Source organism: Zootermopsis nevadensis, unplaced genomic scaffold (genome assembly GCF_977971745.1).
Source record: "Zootermopsis nevadensis isolate Lab colony 2312 unplaced genomic scaffold, Znev_1.0 Znev_ptg000010l, whole genome shotgun sequence".
Taxonomy (NCBI): domain Eukaryota; kingdom Metazoa; phylum Arthropoda; class Insecta; order Blattodea; family Termopsidae; genus Zootermopsis; species Zootermopsis nevadensis.
The window spans coordinates 18,338,151-18,361,987 of record NW_028259142.1 but is presented as its reverse complement, the minus strand read 5'-3'; the positions used below and the strand labels follow the sequence as shown (position 1 = coordinate 18,361,987).

The 23,837-nt window shown below is 36.1% G+C and overlaps 3 protein-coding genes across 5 annotated transcripts in view; 1 reads left to right on the top strand and 2 right to left on the bottom strand.

The window, feature by feature from the left end:
• cyc (basic helix-loop-helix ARNT-like protein cyc) overlaps nucleotides 1-6,757 on the bottom strand; it is a 50,338-nt gene extending 43,581 nt beyond the window's left edge. The window contains exon 1 of one of the 2 annotated variants that reach the window (XM_087346687.1): nucleotides 6,364-6,757. The gene's annotated coding sequence lies outside the window, so the exon portion shown is untranslated. The remainder of the gene's footprint in view (nucleotides 1-6,363) is intronic. The other variant, XM_022077423.2, reaches the window with a different exon arrangement.
• Nucleotides 6,758-7,337: 580 nt separating this feature from the next.
• Nucleotides 7,338-15,526, bottom strand: LOC110836331 (nitric oxide synthase-interacting protein homolog). 2 transcript variants are annotated; one of them, XM_022077426.2, is made up of 8 exons: nucleotides 15,372-15,526; nucleotides 15,058-15,255; nucleotides 14,323-14,434; nucleotides 13,126-13,231; nucleotides 10,584-10,705; nucleotides 9,314-9,501; nucleotides 8,537-8,645; nucleotides 7,338-7,955 (listed from the first exon to the last, which is right to left on the bottom strand). In XM_022077426.2, the coding sequence occupies exons 2-8, from the start codon at nucleotides 15,231-15,233 to the stop codon at nucleotides 7,884-7,886; spliced, it is 885 nt and encodes a 294-aa protein (XP_021933118.1). In that variant the 5' UTR covers nucleotides 15,234-15,255; nucleotides 15,372-15,526; the 3' UTR covers nucleotides 7,338-7,883. The 2 variants fall into 2 exon arrangements, with proteins under 2 accessions (XP_021933118.1, XP_021933119.1); XM_022077427.2 differs by lacking the exon at nucleotides 15,372-15,526 and having other exon boundaries at nucleotides 15,058-15,365.
• Nucleotides 15,527-15,833: 307 nt separating this feature from the next.
• LOC110836332 (vesicle transport protein GOT1B) lies at nucleotides 15,834-21,920 on the top strand. Its single transcript, XM_022077428.2, has 5 exons — nucleotides 15,834-16,129; nucleotides 16,631-16,722; nucleotides 17,910-18,088; nucleotides 19,381-19,462; nucleotides 19,843-21,920. Exons 1-5 carry the CDS (start codon nucleotides 16,105-16,107, stop codon nucleotides 19,885-19,887), a joined length of 423 nt encoding a protein of 140 aa, XP_021933120.2. The 5' UTR covers nucleotides 15,834-16,104; the 3' UTR covers nucleotides 19,888-21,920.
• The last annotated feature ends 1,917 nt before the right edge of the window (nucleotides 21,921-23,837 follow it).

Below are 23,837 nucleotides of genomic sequence, written 5' to 3'. Positions count from 1 at the left end.
GCCCGATTCAACTTTAAACTCCGTGACTTCACGGTCCTAACAGTACGAAGGAACTCTAAGTAATAGTTTGATAAGTAACGCACGAGTCACTGTAGAGTCAAGGAGCTTAAATTTCTCGCATGTTCTGTTCGCGATTCACGAACCCTGTCAAGGGACTGTCGGTCAGGCAATCCTGCATTACATTATTGCTTGGTTACGTAATGCAACCCCCCCCCCCCCCCCCAGCATAAAAAAGCTTTCCATAATTTGCTCTGTGGCCGGTATAACTATTTCGATTCCAGCAATGGAGGGTAAACACAGCCACAGTCTGTACAAGATCTTACATTTTAGTTGCATATTGAATGTGCTCTGAATGCGGGTTTGGTTCGCTACAATTTCATTAACAGAAAGCAGGAATTACAGCTTTATGTAACCAGAAAATCATAATAAAGCAATACGAACTAAAATAAGATTCTCCAGATAACTTTTTATGTAGATACCCCCAATAAATATTTAATATAAATTCGCCCAGTAGTTCTTTTCTAAGAAAAAAGCTGACAAACGTACCGATACGACTTTCTAATTGCTAGTTCCTTTCGTGCAGTTATTGCAAAGAACAAAAAATAGAATTATGTTATGGAATTATGTAGGTACTTCTGTTTGTCCCCGTAATAATATTTGATACAATTTGGATATTCACAAAACTTGATACGAACATACTGATCGCAGTGTAGTGTTACGTTATTGGCCTTGATTTTCATTTGTTGTGAATAAAGTGTTTTGTTGTAAAACTAATTATTATTATTTATTTAGTGTTCTGTCTGACGACAGGTCCATATGAACAGGATCCTTCCATCCTTTTCTCGGACTGGGACCTGTTCATATACGATCTTGGCAGATGATCCAGAAGTGGTTTGCCATTGCCTTCTTCTGTGTGTGAATGGAGTAATTGTTGGGATGCCACGGAGGAAAACTCCGTGTTGCCTAGACCACGGCCTTGCCCAACACAAGTTATAAATTCGGGCACCGCCGGAAATCGAACCCGAGACTCCAGGATTACATTGCATTCACAAATTGGGCTACACTATATTTCTTTATGCATTTTTAAACACTACATCCAAAAATGTTACTTTGAACAAAACACGAAAGGCCCTGGGAATTGAATCTGAAGTAAAGATTTCTGTCAAAACTACCTGTACATCCAGAAGTCTATCAAACACTGTCAAAAACTCACACAGACTACGCACACATAAATATTCAATTCATGTACAGATAAATTGTTCAATTACTTATGTGTAACATTTAATGTAATTATTCAATCATTCGAAAGGTTTCCATCCCCTTTTCTTACCAGACATTAATACTCTGTTCTCGTATGTTAATCGCCACAAAATTATATACTATCCTTGGCTCGGAATATGAAACCTTGATCCCACGTCCACCTAAGATCCAGAATAATGGCGAAAAGCAGCTCTCCTTGTTACGATATGTAGAATGCATGACCATGTCCTCGGTGTAATTATCATCAAAACAATCATCATGAACTTTGCAGGATTAGACCTAATTGCCTTGCCCGTTCCTAAACTCGCATGTGACATGTCAATCCTTTCTTCAGGTGTCCAGGGTCTCTCCGCCCGATTGCTCTGTTCTGCAATGTCTACTTCCCTCTTGTTGCCTTCATTCTGAACATATTACCGCAGTCGCGGTCAGTCATTGGCATCCCTGTTTCGTGTTTCGGTGGTCCCGAGTTCAAAACTCGGCCAGGACACCGGCTATCACAAGGTTCTTCGTGGTTTTTCTCAATCTCTCCATGCAAGTATTTGGATAGTATCTTCAATTATATCACGACTGTTTCCTTCCATTGCCTTTCCATTTAATTTTACGATACTGACAATGTTGTTAAATAAACACCAAATAAATAAATTATAGGCAATATATGCTGTAATTAATTTGTATGTACTCTACAGTTTCGCTTATAATATTTGAAACACTTCACTGTTATGGTTGTCGAGAGAGCGTCGATAATCCTTTAAAACCCAGCGGTAAGTATATGTACCGCTTCTTTAAAGTTCAGGAACTCGGTAATTTTGTCAAAAGAGTGTGACCCGGTTTATCCTTGTAATGAAGACGCACTTAATTCTCTCTGAGAAAGGAACTGTTTTTTTAAAAAATATTATTTTGATGGGCTTCGTGCTTCAAAAGATTAAATACAAACTCATTACGATCTGTCGTTCTTAGCGCCGTGGGAGACTCCGTGGAAATCAGCAACGCGAATTAAAGCTGAGATAAGTGACCTCTGAACCAGTTATCATCTCCGCAACAGGGAAGCAGCCAATCACGCATCACCCATCACCCCCTTCCTCACCAATGTCGTAAAACAAATCCAAGACTTCCAGAATAGCAGATAAGAGTTGTCTGGACATTTAAAAAAAGAAAGATCGAGGATGTTATCATTCGATTAAGAAAGTTGTATATCTAGATTCAATTTATTCGTTGTTTTTATAGTTTCTATTTCTCTGTCTACGAGGTTTTGCCCTTTTAAAGTTACTTCCATCTGTGTCAGAGAGCAAACTTACCCCCCCCCCCCCCCCCCCCCACTGGGCACGCACGCACACAATCACTATTCTTTCGATTACACCAGCAGGCCTGCAAGATCCCGGCACTGGCCTCTTTGCACAGATAAAGTTCGCGTCCTAACCAGGTTCGTACCTGGTTCAAATGTTAACAATCAAACTTCATGCAGAACATTTCCGGCCTTCACGGATCATTCTTTTTACTAAAATAAAAAAAAATAATTTGTAGCTGTCGGGTTCCGGAAACAAACCGCCGATTTATTATATAAACGACGGTTGAATTTTCTGCCACTTGTAAAAGTCGAGAAACTAGGAAAGGAGCTCATATTATCCTCTGATTTGCAAGCCGACAAACAGCAGATAGTTTTCCGCGAGTCCTACTTTTTCACAAACAACAGCCTACGATTCAGACTATTAACAGCTCCTCTAAAAACGTACTCTACTTACAATTTAAAAATTAACGCCTTTGTTAGTTTTAAAAACGTTAGAGACGTCAAAATCACCCACAATAAATACTCTCTATTAAAAACTATGCAGGAAGATATATTAAATAATAAAATAGAATTCATAATCACATGTTTCAACGACAACAGACTTATATACTTCACGCTACGTAGAATTTGCGGACCGTCGATTGAAAAACAGGTCTTGCCGATCAAACACAACGAGAAATTGTAGGATCAAGAGTGGCTTCTTTAACCTCCCAAGCCGGTTAGTCTGAAGACAGTTCTTAGAGATTTGACCAGTATTCCCTGTGCCTTCCTAAAGGAACCTATTAGCAATGAAGAAGGTCAGGTTTCTCAGTGACCCCAAGGTCTTCATGTTTATGACGTAGCCATGGGAATTACGTAACATCATAAAACGGTTAGCTGCATTAAACAGCTGCAGTATTATAGCATTACATAATGCTGATACTGCTCTCAACACATTCAAGAAGATAAACATCACAGCAACATCAAAAGCCGAAGATGTCGCCATATTATAATTAAAACACGTGCTATTACGTTTTGTCCTTCGGACCAACAGTAACAAGCAATTGCATTTTTACAAATAAACATTCCTACACAAAGGCTGTCTCGCGTTTATGACCACAGTAGCAATTGTAATCGTTGATATGTCAATGTAACGCTCTCTTCCCACGAAGTGGGTAAAATAAACTCACAATGAAGACATCACAACCGTCTTTGGAAGGATTTATTATATACTGGCACAAATTCTGTCTACATTAAGTCTGAGGGATATATCGTCAAACTTTCGCAACGTCGCCATGACTTACAACCAGTTATCTCATGCATGATTTGTAGGTATGTTCAACGATCTTTCCACGTGCCAAATTTCATGTTCCTGGCTGCAGTGGTTCATTTGTTATCAATGTCAAACTGAAATATAAGAATTTAGCGCGACAGAAATGTTGTTTTACATTTTAATGAGGTGTTAACTTTTAAAAAAAATTACATGTTTTGAAGTAACTGTTGCCACACATCAAATCAAGACTCTGTATTAGGTAACGATATGCCACTCCCAATTTACAAGTTCGTACCTTCTTATTATCAATCATGGAAAATTAAAACGTGTGGCAGTGGGGTGGCCTCCAATGACATAACGTCCCATATAATTTTACCAAAATCCGTCCAGCGTTTCTACAACTGAAACATGCGGACAAATGGGATTTAAAAACATGATAAACCACAGATTATGACAACAACAACAATAATAATAATAATAATTGGACGTGTGGAGACTGAACGGTAATGATTGAGCCAAATGTAAAATCAGCCTCGCGGACAATTCCTCGTACCTTGTTACATCTCAAAAATCGAAATTGTGAAAAATTCTTCCTCGTTATAACGCCCTCAATTACATGTTTATTTACCCCCTCTTAGGTTCAAATAGCAAATATTTAATAGTCTGATCTCCATTCACAAGGTAAGTTCCATGAAATAATGAATAGGAATATATCAGAGGCTTGCTGAAAACAGTTTTCTGGTCCCACGCTCACAAGATAATCCTGTAATATTAACTACATCCTCTGGGACACAGCTTCACCCTTTCTAGACGCATGACCCGTGATTATAAATTTCCGTACCCTTTACTGTAATATATAGGCGTACTAACATCTATTTTACGAATACAGCCCGTTTCTTGAAATTAGTTCTTTAAGTGAAAATTCATTAAAAGATAGTAAATTTCCCGTTAACTAACGGGAAATTTATTATCTGAGACATTACACATTTTATATGGAGATTATTTCTGGGCGTCTCCGCTCTTCGATGACACTCTCGTGCACCTTCAGTCAGGCAGCCCGTGAGATTCATACTAGCGGGACATTCAAAATAAACCTTGCGCCGATTGGAGCGGATGCTGCAAATTATCTGCTAATTCCTGACACCTCCATAAACCCTTTGCATTCACACGCTGAAGTTAACGGTAGCTGTTCCGGGATTCTACGTCCTCAGAACATATATGAACAGGTCCCAGTCCGAGAAAAGGATGGAAGGATCCTGTTCATATGGACCTGTAGTCAGACAGAACACTAAATAAATAAATAAATAATAAATAAAATAAATAAATAACGCCAAAGGTGTTGGGCCGGACATAGGGGAAGATGAGAAAAGCATCCAGAATTTTGTCCGAAAAACCTCAAGGGAAGAGACTGTATTAGAGACCTAAGCACAGAATAGGACAATATTAAAACAGATCTTACCATAAAAGGTTGTGTAGCAGTGGACTTGAATCAACTGCGTCAGGATAGGATCCAATGACGGGTTTGGTGAACATGTGATGAACTTTCGGATTCCATAAAACAGCGCGAAATTTCTTAATCAGCACATTCTACAGTTTTTAATAAAGACTGTACTATGCAGTTAGTGAGAATGATACTCAAATCAAATGCAAAAAGAAAACATATGTACTGGTGTTTATTGCAATAAACACCATTCAAAATACAAAGACGTAATTAAAACAAACACAGCATGTTGACAAGTGCTTAGAAGTCATGCTGTAGGCAGGATATCTCATAAAACGGCTAACGCCGTACGTAGTACGCAACAGATAACAGTATGTTGGTGACTGGCTGTGCATGGGGAGAGCTGGATATCACGGTTTGGCATATTTTGAATATTGGTTTATTAAGAGACAATTACAGAGTCTAACGGATGATCATGTTAAGCTGAAATGTTGACGTGAGTGGAACGAAGCGGCTTATTTAATGTGCTACCCCAGAATCTACCTGGAGCTGCTACGTAAAATCACGAAAAACCCCTCGCACCGAATCTCCCGAACTCCAATTGCTCTTTTATCGGTCCTTCAATAAACGTCAGGTGAGAACCACTCTTGTAATACATAATTTCATACAAAAATTAACAAATTTTATAACGAATACTTGGATTTCAGATAACACGTAAAACGTAAGCACGGTCAGCAAACTTGACATTAGTATACATTAAATGCTATTCACAAGCTTTTACAATGTAAGAAAACGAAACAGTACAAATAAAAGTCAAAGGAATATTACTTGTGATCCGTCGAAATTTAGTAATGAATACATGTCGATTTTATAATTGGATTAACAAAATTAGATAATACTGTTTTCCTCTCTACGGCATTTTGGGCGCGCTGTTTAGTATTACACAGTACGGACATGGACTTGATTCCATGCAATAAACGACAATTGCGGACCTGTGATGTATTACATAATATACACAATATGAATAAGTGTTCAGACTGTCTTAATAAATACATTTAAGAAGGCCCTCCGTGCAGCAACGATCACCAATACAGACTGTTCCTTTACTACAGAAGTACTACTTACCAAACAACGACCAAAACAAACTGCTTATGCACGTAGCTCTCCCTCACTGACACGTCATTATGAACACCTTTCATTACGCATAAATATATAACATTACGTTACACGCGCATATAATTCCAATATATCTGTAAAACCCCACGTTTACAGTAAATAAAAACATTGTAACTTCTCCCCTTACCCCGTTCACTATTGGCGGCTACACTGCAATCAAGTTATGTCACAAATAGTTACGAAACTTCAAGAGACGATGGCAGCACTTGAGCTCCTTCAGGATAGCCAATATTGATGGTTTAAACCCAGACAGAACTCGACCATCTCTTTGCACGTTGGACACTGCAATCCATGTATAAAGGCTGAATTTGCGCCAAATGATAAATTAATGTTGTATTTGGTAGTAATCAAATTATTAGAAATTTCTTTAACTATAACCGAAAAAAGATTGTTTACCATTCAGACTGATAAAGTAGATGTGTATAACATTAGCAAAAACAGAGTAAATAATTTATGAAACTTAATTTCTTACAGCAAACTTTGAAATAAACGTCAGAATAATGTTAAGATGAAAATTCACATTATGAAAAGTTGAAGTTTCGGGTTGGTTTACAGTTCTAATAGATCACATTATTAGGTGAGAAAATTAAAGAACAATAAGTATATAATGAACTGGAAAGGCTCTGCATATCAACTGAGGCTATGAATAAATTTGTTTATTATCAGACTCAGAAGTCCCTCTTTCAAGTCCTTCAACAATAAATTTGAGGCAGGAATGTAGGAAAAAAATTATTATGAAATTTTGGTGTGGAAACAGCTTGGAAAGTGATCATTTGGAGAATCAAGTATATTAAAATGAGTCTTAGAGAAATAATTGTGTGAATGTGAATTGGCTAAAGACTGTCATCAACAGACATTCTGAATGGTTTTTTTTTTACCAGATTCATACATGCCCATGAAAATAACTAGAGTTAACAGCAAAATAATATCAAATATTTTACTGAATTAACTCCACACTGCAGAAACAATATTCAGTTGCATGCTGTGTAACATTAGTATACAGTAACACACTTCATTTATTTGGTAGTAAAGTTAATAACAAAAAAAAAATTGCAATGTTCCATTAAAAGCAAAAAAAATTATAATGTAGTTAATTTACAAAGTGAACTCCAAAATTTCCTGAGAAAATAAACTTCTGTTACACCTATATATTACTGGCTAAGTGCAAAACACATTAATTATTCTGTAATAAATTGAAGTAACTCAAGACACTTGAACCCACATATATGCAATGTGAGATTTCAGGTTCTCACAGCATCAAGTATGAAGATGGCTGTCTTCTGGGACCAACAGTTCAGAGGTGCTTGCTGCCCCAATTATCAATGAGACACTGCATGCAGCAAGCACTTCTGAAATGTTCGCATATTTCTACCAGACTACATGGCACAAAATAACAGAAAAGAGTCATCATCTGATGTACAAACTGTTCAATTATATACATCATATTTTCCATTATCTACATTATAGTTTTAAGCTTGCAGAACTGGGCGTTCGTGTTTTGCTTCCAAGTTCAAGTTGGTTGTAGAATACCCTGTTCCTCCCTGAAACAGATTTCAACCATACATACTTCAGAATAATGAAGGAAAATAGATGTTATGAAAGCTGAAACAACCACTCTCATACACAAAACTTGCAACTATAATCCCATGACCTATCATGAAGTCACAAGATTACAGAACAAAGGTTTGCAACACTGCAAGTCACAAAGATTGTACACATGCTGCTACCAACACTTGCCATCAGTCTGCATAAATTTAAAAGCTGCCATGAGTAAAATATAAAATGTTTGAGTCTGGACATATGAGTGCACACACTGTTCTGCTCATATTTTTAAATCCTACTCATCTGCTACACATACAGCAAGAGTGATAATAAAGAACATATTTGTGCAGATTAGCAAAACTCTGGCTGATGCAACACAACTTCTTCATAATTTACTTCTGTTGTCAACACGAGACATTAATGTCCTCTAAACTGTACTACACTTACATCGGTATATACTGAAAGTCTAAGAATGAGGTACAGACTATAAAATGGAACTTTCACCTTCCCAAAATAAATGGGCAATACTGCACTCATCATATAGAATTTATTCATCATCAAACAATGCTACTGTTATTACCCTTTGCAGAGGAATTATATCTCGTTCTTTTAATTTTTCTCCTGTAAGTGGATGGGTCCAGTCCTTTTTGATGATCTTCTCCACGCAATCCATTGTGATAACATCTCCCCTGGAACAGTAGAGTGAACGGTTTGCATTCCTTACATGTATCTGATCCATAACATGCAATAGACTACTACCATAACAATTTGTATGGTGCATCTAGCATTAAAAATATATTGTGGTGTCTCATGGACTTTTACTTCCAATAGTACCACAATTCAAAAGTGAAAGTTCTGTTTTTCTTCATACACTTCCCTGTAATGTAGTTACATGTCTTCTAAAACATGGTTGCGAAAGAAAGTCACAGTTGTCAAATTAATCTGAACCTGTTGAACAATATCAAATGTAAAAATCCAAAGAAAACTGTTAAGGTGGGCTGCAAGTGAAACTACTAATTTGCAAACTTCATGTTCCAGCCATTTTACTCCCAAAGAGAATGAGTTGGTCTGACCATTGTGAAGAACAAAAAATCATTGCTCCTGTTGAGTATCAAACCCTGGCTGTCCAGCCTATTGTCAGTAACTCTAATGACTGTATTATATTTACTTATCCTAGAATACTAAATGTAGATAAAATACAAGATGTATTTTTCACAGATTTATATGGCTTAAAAATACAAAATGTGGAATGCTCGCATAATTAATTTATATAAATGAAATAACAAATGTGTATGTGTATACATATATATATATGATTAGCACTCCTGACTCAGGTTCGAGAAGTACTGGTACTTACGTAGTTCTAATAACTGCACAGGGGACTGAATTGCTAAGGATATCATGCGTCACAGCACACATGTAGCGATTCTGTTTCACAATCAATGCCTTTTTGTCATCAGGATCTTTCACTGGTATCAGCTTTATATCAATCAAATCCTTGGCTCTCAGTGGCTTTTCACTCACAGGGCAGTACACTGTCTTATCCTATACAGAAGAGAAAAGGTAAAACACCAAGATTATGATAAGGAGTGGAATGACGTACTTAAAGAGCTGTGGATGTTTTCCAGATGCACTCACTGTCATTCTTATATGTAATTGGCCACGATATTTGTGTATTAGGATCTATATTTTATACTGTGTACTAATATTTTGTATGTAGAGGAGCTTCTGAGAAAACAAAGCTCAATTTGATCTTCCATGTGATTTTAGTGTAGATCATCAAACATCAAATACGAAATTCATCAAGTAAGTTCAGAGATAAAATAAGTTAAGATGTGTAACAATGAGACAAAAAAAATTAATGGCTGTTTTTTTTCTTCCCTGTCAAGCCCTTTACAAGACAAGCATAAGTTCACTATTACACAATCAATAACACACTTTGTGCAAAGAACACGTAAAGGGAATTTATATGTTTTCAAGACCATTAGATAGACTTTGTCCTGGAAAAGGCTCTCCAAACTTTGGCTGTGCCTTGTAACTAAAAGACAATACCCAAAATGATTGTGATTTATCTAGCATGAAGTGACAATTTCTGGTAACCCTCCCTGCTTGTTGGAAAGATTACATGCTATGGGTAATTGAGCTGTATGGCTTTCCAGTTTTCAATCTTCTATTTCTGTTCTGACACTATTTAACTTCTGCAGTTTGTAGAGTCCTACAGTCCTGGTCTGTGCAAGAAGGGAGGGAAGTTAAGAACAGTGGAAGTAAAGTAGGACAGTAATCCAAAATATTGCTAACAGAAAGAGAGGGAGCTGCAACACAGCTGTGGGAAACATTGACCATTAAATGCCATGAAATTTACTGATGGAGGTTTTATTGTTGGACCATTAACATTTGACTGGCCATTAACCTCCAGTTTGGTATAACAAAAATTTGCTCTGTAGTTTATTTACAATAGAGGTCATAAGATTACAATTGTTTCTATGCTAAATAGTATCACCAAACTAAACTCATGATTCTAAACCTCTCTTGTATGTATCTCTCAGCAAAAACTGATCAAAATGTACTCCCTGAGAAGTTAAGTCAGTCACAGTCATGTTACAAACAGAATAAAAATGTCAACTCACAGGTTTTTTCAGAGTCTTATCTTTGGCCTCGGGAGTTTTTGATGCTATCCAGAAGCTGGGCAGATGTTTGTCTCGTCCCTCTGTCATGTTGGACACAGATGGCTTCTCAATATTTAACGAGTCTGTTTTAAACAGGATGAAGTTAATTATGCATAAAATATTTTACACAAATATGGATTCAACAAAAGTAACACAAATCTGTCTGGCTATAATCAACAAAATTCAAACACCCAAGAGTAATTAATTGTAAACAGTCAACTCTTTCATGGTTGGCAAACCTGATTCACAACATGTATACCTGACTTAGATTTGTTCACCAGTCCTTCCTAATCCAAGTTCACCACAGAATACATTCATTGTAAATATGCATCTCCCCATAAAACTATGCTCAAATTTTATTTGATGAAATAACCATGAAATTGTTAAACTAATTACACACTGGGAACATTTTTCTGAAGATGAATTAAGACCACATGTTATTCAAATGTAAAACACTGATAGAGTAAAATATTATACGTAGCTGAGAAAGGGAAAAACAATTATCAAAGAATTTGCAAAGGATGGTAACACAAGACATTTTGTCCACAGATTCAAACTGTGTCCCAACAAACTAGATCAAGTAATAAGTGAAGGAAGAATTATCACAGTGTTTATGACAATTATTCATCGAACTTAAATGTATCTTTTAAAGAGAAAATTAACTCTAATATGATTATATGTACAACAAAATGTTCTGGAAACAACTGATGATGCCTACTTTCCTTCAAATGCTTCTGTCTATAAGTAAGGCTAGTAAGACCTAAATATTAGTGATTATAATATGTTGACCCATTTATGAGTATAATTTCCACTAATTCAGGTTCTTACCACAATAAAGTAAAAAAGTAAGGTTTTCTGTCCTTAAGTAAGCACCATGTCATACAACCATATGGAAGAGTGGAGGTACAGCTCCATTCATTAACCTAAGCACAAGGAGGTGAGTGATCAGCTTCACACCTAAGACACTTTACCCACAAGAAAAGAATCCCAGTATCTATTCAATAGAAGGCCAGGTGGACATGTGATGAAGAGAAAAGTCCTACTCTGCCAGGAACTGAGCCTCAGTAATCTACACTGTAACCTAGTTTGTCTAATATAACTTTATTACTCTGCATGTTTCCTATATTCATAACTTAATATATAAACAAAAGTTTCATGGAGAATGTGTAGATATGTATATATTTATCTACATACAATATTTCACACACCTAGCTCCAATAACAGTTTAACACTCATCACCAAGAAACCAAAATCTAAACAAATACTTTACTGCATGTCATCATTTTATATCCCCCCCCCCCACAACACAAGCTTATTATAAATTATGCCACCTCCATTTTAAACTAAAAACTGAAGAAGACTATCCTAGTCATCATGCTTAAATGGCTTTCTATACCAATATTTTATTATTTTAAAGTTGTGGCTCTTATATCCAAACTTAAACAGGAAACATCCTCTTCTCCTTGTATCCACATCTTTAAGATATAACAAATCACAAAAATGGTGTAGGCCTTCCCTATCTAGTTCTAAAGCCGTCCAAACAAAAAAACATACTTTGAATAGAACACCCTTAAAGACAGCAAGTAAGAGAATCTCTCCATCATTCATCAATCATAGCTTGCATCCTCAACTCTGAAATGATCAAGGAGACTCCACATGTACAATCCTGTGCACTGGATACACACGATGTGGTGGCGATGATACAGCACAATTCAAAGACTCAATCAGCTGACGAATCATCAGTCAAGCATAAACAATCCACAGATGGAGCAGGTCATCAGACTATAACATGAAGTATTATCTAAACCTCAAAGAAAAACTTAATTAAAAAAGAAATCAACTCAATTTTTTTCCAAAATTCATGAACAGTAAGTCCTCATTTGGATAGGCAGTTGCTTAGTTTTAATTAAAGTAGAATGTATCAGTAACGTTACCACATGTTGACTCTTTCCCAGTATTTAGTAACAGTAAATAATAAAGAATTATCACTACAACTTTTTATCTTACTACGTCCTGTATGCATGTGGTCTGGCAGTATTTTGGAAGGACAGCAATCAGACACAAAAGGGCATACTAAAACTTGTAACATGGACATCACTAAATCTCTTGTAATAAATTCTAAAGATTAAATTACACAAAGACTAAAGTCTGCCACCAGACACAGGCCACATCCAGTTTCATCACCACTATTTCTTTAAGATCTTAATACAATCCTACAACTTCCTTTTCAGTCTTCCAAAGAGACTATTTTCCAAGTAGTTCTTCCACAAAAACTTTACATGAATTCCTCGTTCTCCCCTCTTCACTACATGTCCAACGTATCATACCATCATACATTTCATTGTCAAAAGTGGGTGGCATATACAAACCACAGAGTTCCTTGTTATGTAATATCATACATTTCCCACTTACTTTAATCCTCTTAACAAAAATATTTTCTTTCATACCATATTTCATTTACAGACTTGAAATGGACATCACAAAAATTGTAAATTCAGAACACCTGATTTAAAAGCTTTGACTGGAGCACTGACAATATTCTTTTCTGTCTTCAAAAAGTTGTTCAATTTTGATCGTTCTTCTGCTGCTGCCAGTTCTGCCAATTCTGTCTGGAAAATAAATTATTTCTTTTTTTAAGATGCTGACAATAACTAAAATGTACAAAATAAAGTCTCACACATAATTCAAGAACATTAATACTTTCAAATTTTTTCTGTACTAGTATTTTTGTTCTTTGATGCAAATAGCCACAAAAGGAACATGTCTAAATTAACTTAACCTAATATGAGTATAATAATTTAATGCACTGACTAATCAACTGATCCTAACTTCAATGGAAATTAAAAAAAATATATTAACAGGGCCTTTCTCTTGAAATGTATATAGCTGCTCAGGTCATCAAAAAATTCTCCACTTTTCATCATCATCATCCATTGCTGTTCCCAGCCTGGGGCCGGGTCCGCTTGGTAAAGGACCTCCGTCTCTTCCTGTCCTTCCACCACTTCTCTTCTTCCACCAACTGCCACTAGGCACCTCTCTCCATCACTCCTAGTTTTATCTGCTCCTCCCACCTTCTTCTTAGTATACTTGTATACTGTTCAAAAACGCAAGCAACTGGATGCTATCCGGAGCCATTTGAATCTACTATACAGCCTCATACTACTTTTCTCTAAGAACCATTATAATATTATCTTCCCATACATACCTGGACATAACATTTCTGACTAAAAGTTGAAGGGCAAACTGTATGAAACATGAAACTCATTAAGTAATTTTCATCATCCTGTAATTTCCTCTGTTTTACAACCATAATCCTCTATACTTTATTTTCAAACACCCTGAACTTCCTATCTTCATCTTCTTCCTGTATCATTTCCACTTTATACAGGTCACAAGATAACCAAGCCTCTCCATTTATCTCTGTCTTCCCACAACTCCTTTTCAATATATGAAACATAAAATCAGCTAGCTCCATGACAACATAAGAAACCAATATTTGCTTAGCTATTCAAGAAAAGCCTTCTCCATATTCCTCTAACATAATGCAATTTTATGATGAGAAACTGCTGGCCTCACTACCAACAAACAAGATGTAAAACCACCTCTTGTCAGCTGTCCCCTAACTGCTTATTTGATATATTGGCAGCTACCTTCCAAAGACACAGCATATGAAAGTGTAGCATTTGTAAAAGAAAATTACCTTTTCCTTTCGTTTCTGCTTTTCATACTCCTTCAATTTTCGGAAGTATTCATTCTTTTTTGTTATAATGTATTCCAATATTGCTTCTTTATCAAACAGGTAACCATCTGGCCTATAACAAGGAATACAATGACTCAAAAGAACTATCCACAAGATGTAACTGATATTTCATTGGCAAACAAAACATCTTTCAGCAATCTGTATGAGTTCTTTCTCAGTTGATGGCTGATCTACTATAAGCAAAGATGCTGTATTAATAATAATATTTTGTCATTACCAACACTTTAGGAGAAAACAATCTGGAATCAGTCTCATAAGAAGGCCTTTCCACGAATAGCCTGAAAACCTTAACAAAACAAGGTTTTGAAACATTGCTTATGATGATGTGACCAATCTTTCAGTTGTGGTGAAATACAAGATTTAATTTTAAAAAAGAGGTACAAGTCTACAAGCATATCTAGAATTTCATTTTGGGGGGATTTTTAAAATCTTAATTCAATAAAACTTCATTTATTATATACCATTAACTATGCTGCCACAATAAATTATTATCCCTAAATCATTCTTATGTAATAAAACTAACTCTCTGTGTGTACAAAGAATAGCAGACTCTTTAAAATGTCTGCATAGTGACCTGGTTATTTTTGGTCAACTGGGCAACAGAAACGAATCAATCAGATGAACTGACTCTATATTATTATTAATGCCAATGCTGTCATTATCACTAATACTTACGTGACAACTGGATTTGTACAAGGTTGTAAAGTGAGAGAACAACAATCAAAATCCTTAATTGAATCCTTTCCAACTCTTTGGGCATTTGTGCCATATCCCGATGCTTGGGCATCTTTCTTCTTTTCATGATACGTATAAACAGCACCCGCTGTACAATTTCTAGCGTGTCGAGTCATACTTTTACCACAGAAAACTTTTCTACAACAAACAAATTCCTCACAAAATAAAGCTTACTCGGAAAATAGTTTCGTTCACTTCTACATCAAATATTACAGAATTTTTGTCTCATCATAATCATATAAATCTGCAATTACCTACAGATAGTGAAAACAATTTTCAAATGTTATCTTTGCCCTCTTTGTTTTCACTCTGATTTATGTGACTTATGATTCCTGAACAAGAACAGTCGTCTTGCAATTTTTTATCCATGCACGAACTTTAGTCATTAACTTTCTTCACCTGTGACAACAGAATAGCCAACTCGTCCCTCTTAATTCCCACTTCCTAGCCCTAAATGTACTTCTAAGATTCCCAATATTTGCGTAAATGTTTGTAATTATATGTCAAGCGACTTTCGTACACGAATACAATAGCATCTCTATAAAAAGTGTAGTGGATACCACATCAACATTTGTAAATATTACCTAATTGATGCATATGCTGAAGACGGTTAACGTGAAAATTGCCCACTACTTCAGTTATTATTATTATAATTATTATTATTATTATTATTCTACTACCAGTAATACCAGAAGGAAATTGTAGATTTTTATCTTTGATGTTATGTTCTTGTTCAGAAATTTGAAATGATGGAGTTTGGGAAAGTGTATCAAACTTACTGACTCATTGTATATTCTGATTGTCGTTTCTGCGAAATACTGTAGAACTGAATATATATTATTTAATGTTATATACACATAATCTTTCTCTTAAAGACGTTATAGGATCATTTGAACAGCTGTGCGTGGAAAACAATGCTGTGTTCTTTATGACGTGGAATTTTAGGTTATCTATTTGTTAAGAACAGCTGATATATTTTCGGTCAGAATGTTTGAAATAACCGATGTGCAAAGTGAGTAATTTTTAAATCGTCATGTTGATAATTATTTAATGCAACATTGTTAGCTAGTTTGTGATTCTTTAATTTTCAACGTTGTAGGTTATAAGACGTTATTACAGTCGCTTAATTTAATTTCAAATTTACTTGCATTTCTCATAAAACAGTATAAATACTTCAACCAAAAACTGCGTTGGTATGAAATGTGTCACTTTCTATGCTGTAAGTTTTATAACAAATGGAATAAAAGTAATTTCATGAATGAAAATCTGATCTGCTTGCATCAGCCAAGTCAGATATTAAACTCAGTTAATTAGTCAATCAAGCTACTACAGAAAACATCATGCCTACCAATAGAATTATGAAACTGTCTATGTCTATGGAACTATGGTATGAAATACCAATAGCTTATACATGTCCATTGGCAACAATGTTTACATAGGAGTAAAAAATATATCTGACTTCAACCATGATGAGTTTTAATTAAAGAAAATAATTTTAAACGTTCTGTTGCAGAGATTGGCGTGGGCCTTGCAGGATTTGGTGTATCGTTTCTTTTTCTTGGTGTATTACTCCTATTTGATAAAGGGTTGCTAGCGATAGGGAATGTAAGTTGCAATTTAAGTTTTAAACTTCTTTTAGATATAATAGAAATAACCCAAATAACTCAGCTGAAGGCTGGATGACCGGGGTTCAATTCTTGGCAGAAACAAGGATTGAGATGTGCTCTGTAACCCACCAGACTTGCTGTCCAGTGGATATGAGGGGTAAAGTGGCCAGGTCATGGATCAAACCATTCATCTGTGCCTATTGTCATGCTTGACTTTTATGAGCCATGTATCAAGTTTTCACAGTCTAGTTAGCCATGCTTTGCAGCAACATACTGCTAAACTTTTAACGTCAGAATTAAAGCCTGGACAGCAGACCCCAGTACAGGAGTTTAAATTTTCTATTTCAAAAGTTCCTGATGGTAGTGCTTGCCAAATCACAAGGCCAGAAATTGGCAACCCTGTCCAGAATAATTTCATATTTCTGTGTATATTAAAATGGAGCATGATCATAACTGCACATATGTTGGCTTCTTTGATTAGTCAAATAAATTACACAGTTTGAGATTGTCACAGCACTGTGAGATTAGATTGTGGTCTTCTGGGTTATTGTGCCAAGTAGTCTTCTGGTCACATACCAGCATTTCAGAGGGACATATGCTTCCATTGTCAGGGTTGAAACAACCGCACCACAACCAAAATATCACAGTTCAGAGTCAAATAAATTACCCATCTTCAGGTATTTCTGCTAAAGGCATGACCACTATCTTCCAGATCTGCACCAACTCATGATTCATTATCACATCATCACTGTCTGTAAAAAGTCTTACAGCAAAGAGTACAGTTGTAAAAGCTACAAAGATCATGATGGAGTAAATAAGCTCATAGGTATGGTTTTACTTCTACATGATACTCTCTCATGGATCTCTTTTCATATTCTAGGTGTTCTTAATTTATCTCTGGTGCACTTTTATTTATAAATATCCAAATAATGTTGTTTTCTTAGAAACAGCTATGTTCCGTGTTCTTTTTATATTTGCCGCTTTCTGTTTGTTTTTAATTTTTTTTATTTTCATTCAGTGTTTTTTCAGTGCATCCCATACCAGTTTTGATTAAGTGTTTAAATGCTGCAAGACATGGAAACACTTGGTGGGAAACTAGGCTGAGAATGGAAATAATTTGTCTATGTCCAAGAAATTTTGTATATTGTTTGTTACACATTGATGTTGATTTCTTTCTTTTTTCAGATTTTATTCATTGCAGGCTTGGCATGTGTAATTGGACTGGAGCGAACTTTCAGATTTTTTTTCCAGAAACACAAAGCAAAGGCATCAGTGGCATTTTTTGGCGGGATCATTGTGGTACTGGTGGGATGGCCTCTGGTTGGAATGCTCATTGAGACATATGGTTTTGTTTTGCTCTTCAGGTATGTAGTGCTGACTTTCAACTGTGATATCTTGAGATGCAATAAATTCTGTATTTCTTAATATTTTTCACTCCAGATTATTTTTGTTCTTCTAATTCTTTTCATGCTATGAATCAGATGTTATCTTCAAACTGAACTCTTCTACTTATACTGGCTTTGGTGTGTAACTACGCAAAACAGAACCCATTCATAGCATCTCTCAACTGTTCACTCTATCCATTTACTGTTTTCAGACAATGGATATGTTATATTTCTGTGAAACTATACAATTAAATTAATTTTCTTAACAAAATATTCTAAATAGAAAAGGCTAATAATTTATTCATGTATTTTAATTTTGTTTCATAAAATTTGTTAGGAACCAATGGCATTCTTTGTGTTACCGTCTTATAATCCTTTTTTGGTGGTGGTTTTGGGGATTTATTTGTTATCAGTAAAACATACCTGTACTTAGCAGTCCTGCGATGTAATGATGTGCAGCCATTACTTCATGTCAAATACTAAAATAAAAGAATATTCCTGATAAGAATTAGATACAAAAGTTTGTTTCAGATATATTCAATACTTTTCAATACTTAGAATTTGTGTTGGTAGTTTTATGCTGGGTTGTTGTATTGATATGTTTAAGTCAGCATTACTTTAGTTTAACGTAAGTTTAAAAATAATCGATTATGACAATATATGTTTTTCTGAAGTCAAGAGTATAAACCTATTGCTTCTAATTTCTTTAAAAACAAAGTTAGTCAGTCATAATTAAAATAAATCACTCTTAATGAACCTCTACATGGAAGTGGACAAGGTCACTATAGGTGAAACCTATCAAAAAGAAGAACTGTTGTATGCTTTTGAAAGGTTTTAATAATTATTCTTTTATTAGATGAAATAAGTAAACATAGTTTTATAGAAATGATGGTTTTATGAACTTCTTCTAGGCCACAACTCTGAATTTTTCAGTTCAGCACTTACCAAAGAGAGACATTGACTGCATTGATGTTATCTGTCATGTTCCTCTAACATTAAAAGTAAAGCCGTCCCAATACACGTCATGTAGGTCATTTGGGGAGAGTGGAGGTGTAGGACCCCGGTACCCATTGGATAGGAGGATGGGTGGGCCCCAGAGCCTGTCTGGATGCAGAGGCTAGAAGAAAAATCCTCAGCCCCTGTCAGGGATCGAACACCAGTCATCTAGCCCGAAGCCAGTCACTATACTGATAGAGCTACACTGGCTCCTCCTTAAACATTTAATTTACCAAATACAATGGTTTTAAATGTATAATGACATTTTCTTTTAGTGGCTTCTTTCCTGTTGCAATCAACTTCTTGAGACGAGTTCCAGTTCTAGGAACAATATTAAACTTCCCAGGAATCCGAGGGGTATGTTTGAATAGTGCTAATAAGCTACTGTACTTTCACTTCCCCCTTCATTCTGTAGGACCTGTCATGGCTTGCAGCTGAATGATGCTTTTTCAAGACTATAAACAGATACTCATGCTGTTATGAAATATATATACATGTTGCTGTTACAAGAGAACCTTGTTCAACTCAAAATTTAGAGAGTTAAATTCCCATCCTTTGTGGTAACCAAAGTAATTAACTCACATTATCTTCCTTGAAGATAGGAATTTTATTTTGTGGGTAATAATCATCTAAAACTTCACCTGCATATTAATTTTAAAACATTTAAGAATTTATATTTCAGTCTCTAAGGACATTATTACAATACTAGTAATAAAATTGTTATGCTTGCTTTTCAGCTGATGGATAGGTTAGCACAAGATTCAGATAGGACTACAGTTTGAGATTGTGTAAGAGAAGCTCCACATGTAAAGTACAAGCTGGTGGTTGCAAGTTTGGTTATACCTGGGACTGAGTAAAGGATCTTCAGCTGTGCAGTCAGGTTTTGTGCCACCAGAAGTGATCTGGTGACACACAAGTGGTGCTCTGCCCAGTGCTTTGAAACAAAATGCAACAATTTTCTTATTACTGTATGTTTCATGACTACACTGTGTTAAGAATGTGCGCATAGTTTATTTACATTGTCTTGCTGTAAAATGTTGATGTAAAAATGCAAAGCACTACACATTGCCACATGTTCTTTGATGGCTATGCATAGTGAATAAACCAGAACATTTTCAATTGAAGGCATACAGAGTGTTCAAAACTCTAACACAAAAGATAATATCAACTACATTGGTTGCTTTAGTGTTACTGGATTTTTAATTTTTGTTAAGTTGAAGTTCATTATCTTAATTTTCCTAATATAAAGTTAAACCTGAAAATGGCAATTGCAAAAAAAAATTTTATTTGAGTGGTTTGAAGGGAACTTACTTTGTTAGACTGTTAGGTGAAATCCCTGTAGTTGGAAAAAATTAAATAAATTGTTTGTCATTACATAATTACTAATAATATCATAAATGCCCTCACACTGCCTATATTGTTGTTTGGTGTTGTAAGAATTTTCAACATGTGTAAGACACTTTCCATCCCAGCCATAGATGTTCAATGGAGGAGAAAGCATCAACCCTTTTACATTATGTACTTACCAGTAGCATAGGGTAAAACGCCCTATTATTGACACCCCTCCAGTTATTGGCACTCTGTTATCGAGACTGCGATATTAAGCATGTAAGCAGTTGGCGACTCTGTTTCACACACATTTGGAATGAGCAGCTTTTACTTGGTGTGAGTCAGTTGTTTCAGCCACGAGTTTATATTGCCAGTTGTATTGTTCGTAGATGGCCACAAAACCCACCTAACCTACCATCTCAGTGCGCTGTGCAAGGAACTGCAGATGTTTCTCATCACTCTCTATCCAAATTCTACAAGAATTCTGCAGCCAGCCGATGTGGCAGCCTTCAGGCCTGTAAAGAGCAAATGGAAAGATGCAGTTCTCTCTTGGCGAACACAAAATCCAAACAAGGCTGTTACAAAAGAGGATTTTGCTCCTATTCTTGAAGACATGTTTAAAAATATTGACTTGGAGCGCTCAGTTAAGAATTGTTTCAGGGCAACAGGTCTCTATCCATGGAATGCCAATGCGGTGGATTTCTCAAAGTGTATTGCGAAGAATGGTCCAAAAGTCAATGTCAATATCACATCATTGAGGATACAACCACTTCCATATGATGATTTCTGCGGAATTGTGGGAGAAAGGCAAATTGAAAAATTTAAAAACATTAAACAAATAGTAGAAGAAACCTGGCTGACATAAAAATGGCATTTAAATTAAACTTACATATTCAGATAATATTGATGTGTTGGAGAAAGAACATGGCACTATTGGTTTAACGGCCAAGTTTACAGTTTGCAAGAGTTATCAAATTATTTTTTTACAGGAAAAATCTTTTACTGTGGAAGTACAAAACCAAAAATTAAAATTTCTGTGTACAAATTTCAATTGTTATTCTTGCCTCTCTCTTATCTTATGGAACACTTTTGCACATTTTTTGTACTCAAAAGTCCTTGAAAAGTATGGAAGTTATGTCATAATGGATACTGGATACTGTCCTAGCCCAATTTTGTGTACGACATTGTTGTGTTCAGGGTCGGTGCTTTTCTGTAGTGTATAATGGTGCTATCTCCTTGAGACCAGTGAAGCACTGCATTTGTACTTGCTAAGTAATAATTAGTATGAGCTGGTGATGGCATTGAGCCAGGTTTGTGTGAAGTTATAATTACCAAATAGACATGAAGGTATGTTTGATCGAAAGAGATGTGTTATATTGTTTATACTTATGCAGTCATTATTTTTCCATGAATTACATTACATACAAAGTTAAGTAAATAAATTGTGGCACAGTCATTTGATAAATGGTCACAAGCAGTCTTATAATTTCTTTATTTCTTCTTCTTCTATGGCTCTCCGGTCCGTGGCCTCCTGAATTCTCCTCTTCCATTCGGTCCTGTGTTAGGTCTGTCTGTCCGAGGCTTTGATCGAGGTTTCGAAACATCTTCCTTTTTACGGTGCAAGGTTGTTTGCCTTGCGACCAACCCCCAACTTGGAGGACCAGAGTACCTGTCTTAGTCTGACCTCTCCCCTTCGACCAATCTGGCTAGTGAGGCCCTACCAGTAGCTCTTGGGGTCACTGAGGTACTCAAGCCCCACCACCATGACAACGTGCAGGTACCATTAAGTGGGGAATTTATTTGGCAGTTGTAAATATGAGCCTGCTCTGTCTTCACAAAATAATTTGTGCCATAGCTCAGGCAGTTAGTCGCAGGCTAGCTCATCACCACGCAGACCCAGGTTTGTACTCAGTGCAATCCAGTGTAATTTTTGGTGGACAAAGTGGCACTGGGACAAGTTTTTCTCTGAGTTTTTCAGTTTTCTCCTGTCATCATTTCACAGCTTCTTCATATTCACTCGTGTATCATCTGGGGGCTGAACAAAAAGTCGTTGGCAGTTGCAGTCCTACAGAGACACAGTCTCGCCCCATTGTAACAGGAACTACAAAGTAAGAAGATAGGACTTCGGGATTTTTATGCTTTCTGAAGACTCAGATTTTTTCACAGGATGCAAGAATCTCAATCAGAATTCTCCATTACCAGTGAAAAGGACAAAGGTATTTGGGGAGACGGTTCAAACACTAGCATGAGACCAAAATATGCAACTGGGCTGAATGATGAATTTTTACATTACTTCACATGACTACAATGCACAGATGATAACAGTGTCTCAAATGAAATATTTTACGGATCAGAATACAAAGAAAATATATCATTCCATTGTACCACTTGGTAAATCAAAATTGATGGCGTTCAGAAGAAAGTGCCCTATTAGATCAAAAATTGTTATAAATGAAGGAAGTCTGAAACAAGTCTCGAGCCATAATTTTTAGGTTACTGAATGTCATTAATATTTTTACTTAAGAGGGATGAAATAATTGGGCAATTATTGATATTACATGAGGAATTTAGGACATAAAAGGATGAACCAGTTCTCTTCCTCATGTATTATCTGTATTCAGATAGCTACGTTCTGAAAAGGTTCCGCACCAAAATTTGGAACTTATTTCTTCCTTCCATTGATTTAACTACCTTAACTATACTATGGTCAGGATTCATCCCTGATATGAGCATTAAGTATTTACCAAAACGGTTCTGGGGCCAACTATTCTCCAATCCATTTGGTGGGTAAAGGCAGCCAGTGCCTATAGCTGACAATTCTCCTCGACCTTGTACCGACGTTAAAAATGGGACTATCTGCCTCACAAAACGTCATCCTTCTGTGTGTTAAGACAGTTACATAATTCTTGTTTAAGAACCTCCATTCCGTACTTAATTTCTCTCTGTAGCCCAAATACGTTCCTAGCGACAAGACTTTATTGTAAGTTTTTTCTCCTTTGATCCGAACGTAGAGTACCACCGAAACTGCGTCTGCCGGTAACCTTAGCGAATCAATACTACAGTCTGGCATGACCAGTGCTTCCTACACTGCACTGCTACACGCCATTAAACGTCGGAACGAGACCATGTCTGAATCATTTGCGTTCATGTTGCCACCACTTCAGTGCCATTGGAAAAATTTCTTTATGAGAATCTGTATTTACCGCCGTTTATAACTAAAACACTGCTTATGACAAAGTCCATAGGGGAGCCGGCAGATGCTTTGGTGGACAAGAAATCTCCCCCGACTCCCCAGGGTCTTTTACGGAACCAAAAGGCTCCTTTGCCATGTTCGCAGAAGGTCAGAGATCAAGTTTTGTGCCCATGCAAGACGGCGGGGAAAACGAAATTTCCCTCATACGAA

What these genes read in the sequence shown, in the direction of transcription:
- LOC110836332 (XM_022077428.2), top strand. Translation starts at nt 16,105, where the DNA reads ATGTTTGAAATAACCGATGTGCAAA. An exon ending in GGTTTTGTTTTGCTCTTCAG is followed by an intron (nt 18,089 to 19,380) that starts GTATGTAGTGCT and finishes ATTTTCTTTTAG; the next exon opens with TGGCTTCTTTCCTGTTGCAA. An exon ending in ACTTCCCAGGAATCCGAGGG is followed by an intron (nt 19,463 to 19,842) that starts GTATGTTTGAAT and finishes CTTGCTTTTCAG; the next exon opens with CTGATGGATAGGTTAGCACA.
- LOC110836331 (XM_022077426.2), bottom strand. Translation starts at nt 15,233, where the DNA reads ATGACTCGACACGCTAGAAATTGTACAGCGGGTGCTGTTTATACGTAT. An exon ending in TGTACAAATCCAGTTGTCAC is followed by an intron (nt 14,435 to 15,057) that starts GTAAGTATTAGT and finishes TCCTTGTTATAG; the next exon opens with GCCAGATGGTTACCTGTTTG. An exon ending in AGCAGAAACGAAAGGAAAAG is followed by an intron (nt 13,232 to 14,322) that starts GTAATTTTCTTT and finishes TTTATTTTCCAG; the next exon opens with ACAGAATTGGCAGAACTGGC.